The following is a 10,000-nucleotide window of genomic DNA, read 5'->3' as shown; positions in this document are numbered from 1 at the left end:
TTACTTTATACACAATACATAGGTCATCGATTCAGCATTGGCTAAAAAAGGGGATAAAATCCCCAATTAAGTAGTTCAAATCATTTTATCGATATGAGTGTTCTATATTGATAAAATCTTTATTTTGAAACCATCTCTATATTAACATTAACATAGTGGTCGAAAGAGTACCATGCTGCGTCTGGACTTCAAACAGTTTAGCTTTAACCATGTGAACGGTCCCACATTATTGGTTGATAGAGAATCAAAGTGGATTTTCCAATAAATTACGAAATGCTATAGTTCTTACATATGATTTCTGAATTTATTCAGAAGTAATTCGCGAGATCATGCACCCTTCTTTATTAGGTATAACTTTCCTAGTTATAACAGAAAAAGTACATCTGGTTCGATCCAGCCTATTCTTGAAATAAACAACTCGCACACACTCCCTTTCCAAAAAAGATCAAGACCCCAAGCACTACACTTAGATTTATTAGATTTGTTGCTAAAATATCGGTATTAAACCCGAAACTCCCGGCGGATGGCCAGTGGCCCAAAGAAACGAAAGAATCGGTTACATTTTTCATATGATCTCCTCGTATAGATAGACTAAAAAATTGAACAGAGTTCTTTTTGTATTACTTTGCCCTCTTTTATATATATATTGATATTGCTAGTTTCCTACTTTCTAAATAGAATAGATTTTTGATTCGATTTAGAAATAATGAATTACCTCCTTGGTTGCAACCCCTCTTAAAAACTAAAAAAAGGCCTACGAACACGAACGGGAAGGATGAAAGCGAGTTGGTATGCTAATTCCTCATCCGCAAATCAGCCCTTCCCGTGGGTTATTTTCTCAACGAATAAGTAATTCTAGGAATGAAATCTTTATTTAATTCGAAAAAGCAAAGCACAAGTCCAAGGCAATAAAATATGAAAAATTTTGATTTTTCATATTTCGAATATTAAACAATTAAACAAAAGGATTCGCAAATAAAAGTGCTAATGCTACAACCAGGCCATAAATGGTTAAAGCTTCCATAAAAGCTAGACTAAGCAATAAAGTACCTCGTATTTTTCCCTCCGCCTCGGGCTGTCTCGCGATACCTTCTACAGCTTGACCCGCAGCAGTACCTTGACCAACTCCAGGTCCAATAGAAGCAAGCCCTACAGCCAATCCAGCAGCAATAACGGAAGCGGCAGAAATCAGTGGATTCATGATAAGTTCCTCGTACCAAAAAAAAATGGTTAATGATACATTCAACCAATGAACTATGACTTAATGATTCCATTGCTACGATTCATACAGTCGAAGTAACTACGAACTTTGAATTTAAGTAATAACATTCTTGAATCATCAAAACGACTTTGATATCTCTTTTTTAGTTTCTCTCGAGAAAGTCTTTGTGAATCCATACAACTTTAGTTTTTCCGTTTCTTTGTCCCGAAACGCTCTTTGAATTCTTCGATTTTTTTATTGACTTCATCCGTTTATTCATTGAACTCACAGTCACAGATGAGACAGAAGGACTTATATAGAATCCCCATCTACATTCACATTCGATTAGTAGGGCAAATTACATATATCTTTAGCTCATATATAACTAGTCAATATCTAATATCACATATACATGTCTTTCTTCCACAATGTAAACCAACTCTTCCCTAATCTTTAATTCAAGCTGATTTGATAAGGATGCGTCTAACCCTTGACAAGAGTTAACTTATAGCCATTCAATTCCATATACCTAGTTCGACCTCGCCTCTACGAACCATTTATAAATCCCCTTTTTTAGAAATTATCCTTTCCCTTTCTTTATCATTATCACGCAACCTAAATTGATAAGATAATAAATGGATAAATTGATTGGGCCGAATCGTTGCATAGAAATTGATTTGATTGATATAAGTTCGTACAATTTATTATTTATTAATATTTTCGTTTGGTCAATCGTTGAATAAAATCAACTGAAAAGGGGGAATCGTTCTCTAGAACATCCTTTTTTTATTTAATCACACATCGTACAAGACTTCTTCGTCAAATTACGACTCCGAATAGTTCATATTCGGATTCGATGACCAATCTAAACTCAATATTCATTGAGGGGAAAGTATGATTATGATATAAATGCACCAAACGGGAATTTTAGGAAAAAGATCTTTGAGATCTCTTTCCTTTTTTTTTTTTTTATTCTCTACTCTAATATCAATATTGTAATCTTTATTGTAATCTTTTTTTCTATTACTCTAGATCATATATAGTGTAGTTGGGTATTTTCATTCCCTAAGTCAATTTTTTTTAGCCACACAACATTGCCTTAGGTTAAACTAAAAAAAGACTATTTAGAAAACTAGTCAATGGTGGCCCTCCATGGATTCACCTATATAAGCCGCAGCTAAAGTTGCAAAAATAAGAGCTTGAATACCACTTGTAAATAATCCAAGGAACATGACAGGGATAGGAACCACTGAAGGTACTAAAGAAACAAGAACAACAACTACTAATTCATCGGCTAATATATTTCCGAAAAGTCGAAAACTAAGTGATAGGGGCTTTGTGAAATCTTCTAAGATGTTAATAGGTAAAAGAATTGGAGTTGGTTGAATATATTTACCGAAATAACCTAATCCTTTTTTGCTAAGACCCGCATAGAAATATGCCACTGATGTGAGTAAAGCCAAAGCAACAGTAGTATTTATATCATTCGTGGGGGCGGCTAACTCCCCATGAGGTAATTGTATGATTTTCCAAGGTAAAAGGGCGCCTGACCAATTAGAAACAAAAATAAATAGAAACATAGTTCCAATAAAAGGAACCCAAGGACCATATTCTTCTCCAATTTGAGTTTTACTCACATCTCGAATAAATTCAAGGACATATTCAAAGAAATTCTGACCGCTGGTCGGAATGGTTTGTGGGTTCCGAACGGCTAGAGTGGCTGAAGCTAATAAGATAGCAATTACAACCCAAGAAGTAATAAGTACTTGGCCGTGGACTTGGAAACCCCCGATTTTCCAATAAAAATGTTGGCCTACTTCCACACCGGATATATCGTATAACCCATTTAGTGTGTTGATGGAACATGATAGAACATTCATATTGCCCTCTGACAAAAATAGAATTTTAAACAAAATTATTTTGATTCAACCATCTCTTTCTCGACTTGACTACTTGAATCATATATTTTGAATACCAACTAATCAAATTCTATTCCTTGTTATTTTTATCTCTATTTTTGAGATTCAGAAATAGTAACCGATTCGATAAATCTATGAAGGTTCCGAAATGAAATAAGTTATTTATCTTATTATTAATCACGGATTTCTTATATAGCCAGAACGGCCTTCACAAATTGCAAATACTAATTTGTTAAGAATTAATCGGATTGAAGATATAGCGTCATCATTGGCTGGAATCGAAATATCTGCGAGATCGGGGTCACAATTTGTATCGATTAAACAAATTGTTGGAATTCCCAACGTGATACATTCTTGAAGGGCCGTATATTCTTCGTGCTGATCAACGATGATTACAATATCGGGTAACCCTGTCATATATTTAATCCCGCCCAGATATGTTTGCAAATGAGATAATTGTCTTTTCAACATAGCCGCATCTCTTTTCGGAAGACGGTCGAGCCCCCCTGTTTTTTGTTCGGTTCTCAAGTCTCTAAACTTATGAAGTCTTGTTTCTGTAGTGGACCAATTCGTTAACATACCACCGAGCCATTTTTTATTAACATAATGACACCGAGCCCTTATTGCAGCCCATGCTACTGAATCAGCTTCTTTATTTTTAGTGCCAACAATTAAGAATTGTTTTCCTCTGCTTGCTGCATCAAAAACCAAATCACAAGCTTCTGATAAAAAACGAGCAGTTCTAGTAAGATTTGTAATATGAATACCTTTACGTTTTGCAGAGATATAAGGTGCCATTTTAGGATTCCATTTCCTAGTACCATGGCCAAAATGAACTCCTGCTTCCATCATCTCTTCTAAATTAATGTTCCAATATCTTCTTGTCATTTCTCCCCACACTGCCTCCCCCTTTTGAAAAAAAAAAGAGAGAGGTACCCTGAAATAAATAATTGTTCCGATGGAACCTTCTTTTATACCATAGATTGGCGTAGATACACAGCCCAAGCCATTATTCTTTTCTATTTGTTATTTTTTTTGATTACTATTACCAAATCAAATGACTGGACCAACAGATCCTTTATAAAAGATAAAAGAAAGGGGTGAATCCGCTCTTAGAGATCATTAAATCCTAAAAAAATGATTGTTCTTGTGTATCATGTAAATTATTTGAAAGGCAAGAATCAAATAATTTTCTGTGGTAGAACAAAATATCTTTCATTTCCCCCTCTAATAGATTCTTTTTTTGGAGTTCAAAGGCAATGTTGTTAGGAATGTTGTTAGGTTCGCTTGAAGGTGTTTTGAAGCCGCTACCAACAGGTATCATCCCCCCCAGAACAACGTTTTCTTTCAGGCCTTTCAACCAATCGATACGGCCCAGGAGAGCTGCTTTTGCTAAAACTCTAGCAGTTTCTTGAAAACTAGCTTCGGATATGAAACTTTGAGTATTCATAGATGCTCTTGTTATTCCCAATAAGACGGCTTGGTAACAGATCGCTTCTTCCAAAGCGCGTCCCATTCGTTCCGCTCGCAACAATCCAATTAGTTCTCCGGGCGAAAAAACATTAGACATTTCATCTTCTGAAACCAAAACTTTTGATGTTATTTGACGTACAATAATTTCTATATGCCTATTATGTATCTGCACCCCCTGGGAGCGATAAACCTTTTGGACCTTATTAACCAAAGAGATACGACTTTGCACTATAGTTAGTTCAGCACCAATCAAGAATGCCCAAGGAATTCCAAGAATTCTTGTTATAGATTTGTTCCAACCCTCAATCCTCTTTTCGAGATTCATCGATATTGAATCAATCGAACGCACTTCTAACACCTGTTCCACTTTTGGAAGACCTTGCGTTATATCACCAGATCTTGATTTTTCATATATAAATGTAACTAATGTATCGCCTTCGTAAAGGATTTCCCCATAATGTCCATGAACAGTTGCTCCTGGAGTAGCCAAATAAGGCTTAGCTGATCGTATTACCACAGAGTCAACTTGAACAATTAGAACTTGACCCGATTTTAAATGCGGTCCTTTTTTTGCTATACATACATTTTCACAAAGAAACTGCCCAAGACTAACGATTGGAGATGTCTCTTCACAATAATTGTAATGGAGAAAATACCAATTCAAATGAAATGGATTCAAAATGATGTTACTGCATGAATAGGGATTATAAATTTGACCATTTTCATCCAGTAAATAATATTTAAGTATTTGAAAAATCTGTTTGAAATTGTCAAGTTGCAAATAGTTAGTTACCAAGATCTGATTATGGGTTATTAAATGGGAAAAGAAATCAAAATTATAAATTGGAAAACCTGTTCCTAACGGGCCCAACGAATTCCTAATTGGAATTAGGGGGTTCTTTTTGATTGATTCTTTTATCGCATTGGGAGATTTTACATCGTTGAATGGGCCTATTCGAAAACAATTGGATGATGACAAAATTATCAAAGATTGAGATTCCTTATTTCGATTCAACAACGTATGGATAGTTCCTTGATTTGGATTAAGGGATTCTTTAATCCTTGACTTGGAATAGGAATAAATGGAAGAAAATGGATTGACATTAGCGCGATCTGATCCATTCTCAGAGATCAATCCTGAACCCGACAGATCGTTCCTTTTTCCGGTATAAGAAATAGGTGACTTAGCTAAGTCGATTCTTAGAAAATATCTAAGCAAACCATTTGTCCTTATTTCAACAAAGGAAGCACAGGCCTTTTCGATTTTTTTGTCTTGGTCCCAATTCAACACTAAAGAAGTCCGAACTAACTGAATACTTGTGTCCCAAATTTCAAGAATTGGGTCGTAATAAAGGATATAATTGACAACTCGAAGTTGTAGATTATCACTTTCCTGCAAGAGATCCGGCGGGAAAAGTCTTCCTAAATTTATACCATCCGTTTTTTTATATGGGACTACAGGTTGAACCAAAACAAAATACTTTTTTTCATACCTGGAAAGTTTCATTCGTTGGATATAGAGCCAATTTTTCAATTTTTTGTATTCTTTGGAATTTGGTTTTCCCCCTCCTGGCGGTATCAATCGGAATGCCTTATTTGTCTTTCCAGGAAAATGGATATCTCCAGAAAAGATTATCAGTTTCATTTTTTCTGCTTTTTTCTTCACTCGGACCAATCCGCCTACCCGACTTCTTCTATTGAAAGTGATTTGTGTATCTGCCCCAATAATACTATTGTGCCGTACCATTATGGAAGAAGATTCGGACAAAATGTGGACTTCCACGGGAATAAAAAAAAATGGATTTACTTCCTTTTGGTATTTTGGCCAAAATACCTTGACTCCTCGATACTCAATCAAATTCTCTTCGTTGACGATTGAATTTAGTTCTCGAGTCTCATATTTAGTAAGTCCCGAGCTCTTTCTTATATATCGAGGATCATCGAAATAAGCAAGAATACTATTTCTACGGAGAATACCATTTCTGGGTATTTCCATTGAGATACCTGAAGAAGGTATTAGTTGGTTCTCGCCTTCTTGAATCGATTCGAGTGGGATGATGAATCTATTTCTTCGCCTCTTTGCCAATAAATCAGAATTACCGTCGAGAATGGCCGGATATCTGAGATTACAATGATCCGTACATGTCATTCGATTCAGTTCTGAATAATCAGGAATCCTATCTCCTTTTTGATTTTTACCAGAAAAATACGAACTAAAAAATTTGTGTCTCACTTGATTATTAGTTACTGAGGGGTTAGCAATATATCTTGGCTTGACAGAAAGAGAATAAGCGTTCATTTGATCTTGATCCTTGTGGATCGAACAAGGGCCTAGACTGTATCTCCAGGGCTCCCCTAATAATATCCATAAATGACTTGTTTTTGGTAAGAGATGAATATTACCATATGTAAATTCAGGTGCATGGTACACATCAGTATTCCAGTGCATTTCGCCTTCTGAGTCAGAATAAATATGTTTTCGAACCTTCTCTTTCAAATTCAAAGTGGAGGTTCTCGCGCGAATCTCAGCAATCACTTGTTCTGATTCTACATATTGATCGTTTTGAACTAAAAGAAAACTTTTGGGCGGAATACACACATTGTGTATAATATCTTCACTCTCAATAGTTACATACAAGTCTCTAGAACATAGAAAAGCAGGATGTCCATGACGTGTACGTGTCGGATGAACCAAATCCTCGTTGAATTTTATTTTTCCATTAGAAGGGGCTCGCACATGTTCTGCAGTACCCCCTGTAAATACTCCGCCGGTATGAAAAGTTCTTAATGTTAATTGAGTGCCCGGTTCTCCAATAGATTGACCTGCAATAATACCTACGGCTTCTCCCAATTCGACCAGGTCGTCATGAGCTGGACTCCGGCCATAACATAATTGACAAATCCAAGATGTACTCCTACAAGTAAAGGGGGTTCGAATAGAGATTGGGTGTGCTCTAAAAGTTATGAATCTACTGACAAGTCCAACCCCAATATCTTGATTTCTAGTAGCAATACATCGCGAACCTATATATATATCATCTGCTAATACACGGCCAATTAATGTTTGGATAAAAATCCTGTCCGTCATCATTCCATTTCGAGGACTTACAGAAATACCTCGAACGGTGCCACAATCTGTTCGACGTACAACAATGTGTTGAACTACTTCAACAAGTCTGCGCGTGAGATATCCTGCATCTGATGTTCGGATAGCGGTATCCACAACCCCTTTACGGGCTCCGTAACAAGAAATAATGTATTCTGTTAAAGACAGTCCTTCGCGTAAATTGCTTTGAATGGGTAAATCAATCATTTGCCCTTGAGGATCCGACATTAATCCTCTCATACCTACTAATTGATGTACCTGAGATGCATTTCCTCTGGCTCCCGAAAAAGACATTATATGGACTGGATTAAAAGGATCGGTCATCCGAAAATTAGGATTCATTTCTTGTCGCAAATATTCACTTGTGGCATACCATATTTCGATCGATTGACGTAATTTTTCTACCGCGTGTACATTCCCATAATGATGGTGTTTTTCCAAAATAAAACTTTGTTGTTCAGCGTCTTGAACTAGCCATCTTTTAGAAGGTATTGTTAAAAGATCATCAATTCCTAATGAAATGGATGCGGCGGTAGCTTGTCGGAAACCCAGAGTCTTTACTTGATCTAAGATATGTGATGTATATCCTATTCCATAGTGATCAATAAATCGACTAATAAGTCGTTTCATGGCAGTTCCGTCTATCACTTTATTGTGAAAGACCTGAGTGGGCCGTTCTGCCATCAGTACCTCCATATTGCGCTGAGTAGAATTTTACAATGGGCTTGAGTCAGTGATTGGAAAACTTCCTTTTCTAGATCTTGATTCACGTATAAATTCTGCACTTATGGTCCTAGTTAACCCGGAGAGACTCGAATTCCCGTTGGTAGCATAGAATTACAACAGCCCTGCCAAAACCCCTGTATGGCTTCTTCTATTTCTCGATAAAGGGAAATATGACCAAGAGTGGTTCGAATATATATATAAAGAATTTCTTTTTTTATACTTCGTACTATTAGATAGTGTCCATAAATCTCATAATAGGTCCCCACAGATTCATAGTGAATTTCGATGGGAACTTCTCTTGCAGTAATAACGCGTTGATCTAGTCGCCACCGCAGCCACAAAGGACTACCTAAATTGATTCGTTTTTGCCGATAAGCTCCAATTGCATCATAGGGATTACAAAAAAAGGGTTCTTTTTTTTTTGTATACTTATAGTTATTATCTTCATTTTGATAGTTTCTACGATTACATGGATTATACCTATTTACACAAATACCCCGACGATTTCCACTCGTTAAGACATAGAGTCCACTAAGCATATCTTGAGTTGGTGCCGAAATCGGATCCCCAATAGTTGGAGACAAAAGATTCATATGAGAAAACATAAGTAAACGCGCCTCTGCTTGAGCCTCCAAAGATAAAGGCACATGAACAGCCATTTGATCCCCGTCAAAGTCTGCATTGAAGCCCTTACAAACTAATGGATGTAAACAAATAGCGCGCCCTTCCACTAAAACGGGGAGGAATGCCTGTATGCCTAATCTATGCAGAGTAGGCGCTCTATTCAGCAATACAGGATGGTCATCCAGAATTTCCTGAAGTATTTCCCATACAATCGGTTTTTTTTTCCGAATTTGACTCTTAGCAACTCCTATGTTCGAAGCAAGATGTTTTCTAATTAGGTCACGAATTACAAATGCCTGGAAAAGTTCTATTGCTATTTCGCGAGGCAATCCACATCGATGTAATGAAAGTGAAGGGCCCACGACAATCACGGACCGCCCTGAATAATCGACCCGTTTACCAAGCAGAGTCTCGCGAACTCTTCCTTCTTTGCCTTCAATTACATCTGAAAGCGACTTGTAAACTCTATTATGATCATCCCTCATTGGTTGTCCGCAGATTCCATTATCAAGAAGTGCATCCACGGCTTCTTGTAGCAATTTTTCCTGAGATATTATTAATTCTTCTGGCGTAGCTATACTTGTTGTTAATAGATCTGTAAGAGTATTATTCCGATAGATAATTCTTCTATAGATTTCATTAATATCCGAGGTCACTAGTTTATCCTCATCTATATGATAGATTGGTCTCAACTCAGGAGGAAGAACTGGTAATAGACGCAAAACCATCCATTTTGGTTCTATATTTGTTCGAATAAAATGCTTAGCCAATTCCATGCGTCTAAGCAAAAAATCTTTTCTTCTTCCAACTTTTCGATCTTCCCATTCGTTCCCTGTGGGTTCCTCTTCCTCCAATTCTTTCCATTCTACCAATGAATAGTCTATAATAATTCGTAAATCTAGATTGGCTAATTGTTGTCTAATAGAACCTCCCCCGGTAGACATCTCTCGA

At 36.7% G+C, this 10,000-nt stretch overlaps 6 protein-coding genes across 6 annotated transcripts in view, besides 1 other annotated feature; all 6 read right to left on the bottom strand. All coding sequences in view use genetic code 11, as the record gives it.

The window, feature by feature from the left end:
• Positions 1–569, bottom strand: part of atpF (ATP synthase CF0 B subunit) — a 1,272-nt gene extending 703 nt beyond the window's left edge. The window contains exon 1 of the mRNA in view: positions 425–569. Coding sequence (YP_010495158.1) covers positions 425–569 — 145 coding nt within the window. The remainder of the gene's footprint in view (positions 1–424) is intronic.
• Positions 1–10,000: part of a sequence feature (large single copy (LSC)) that runs on past both edges of the window.
• atpH (ATP synthase CF0 C subunit) lies at positions 956–1,201 on the bottom strand. The gene has a single exon. It carries the CDS (start codon positions 1,199–1,201, stop codon positions 956–958), a length of 246 nt encoding a protein of 81 aa, YP_010495157.1.
• Positions 2,338–3,081, bottom strand: atpI (ATP synthase CF0 A subunit). The gene has a single exon. It carries the CDS (start codon positions 3,079–3,081, stop codon positions 2,338–2,340), a length of 744 nt encoding a protein of 247 aa, YP_010495156.1.
• rps2 (ribosomal protein S2) lies at positions 3,298–4,008 on the bottom strand. Its single transcript has one exon. It carries the CDS (start codon positions 4,006–4,008, stop codon positions 3,298–3,300), a length of 711 nt encoding a protein of 236 aa, YP_010495155.1.
• Positions 4,250–8,395, bottom strand: rpoC2 (RNA polymerase beta'' subunit). The gene has a single exon. It carries the CDS (start codon positions 8,393–8,395, stop codon positions 4,250–4,252), a length of 4,146 nt encoding a protein of 1,381 aa, YP_010495154.1.
• The window catches only part of rpoC1 (RNA polymerase beta' subunit), a 2,806-nt gene continuing 1,302 nt past the window's right edge, over positions 8,497–10,000 (bottom strand). The window contains exon 2 of the mRNA in view: positions 8,497–10,000. This exon is cut by the window's right edge and continues 134 nt beyond it. Coding sequence (YP_010495153.1) covers positions 8,497–10,000 — 1,504 coding nt within the window.

The sequence above is a fragment of the chloroplast genome of Lactuca saligna (assembly GCF_052625555.1).
Source record: "Lactuca saligna chloroplast, complete genome".
In the NCBI taxonomy this organism is placed as follows: Eukaryota; Viridiplantae; Streptophyta; class Magnoliopsida; order Asterales; family Asteraceae; genus Lactuca; species Lactuca saligna.
The sequence above is the reverse complement of the archived record's forward strand: the minus strand, read 5'-3'. Positions and strand labels throughout refer to the sequence as shown.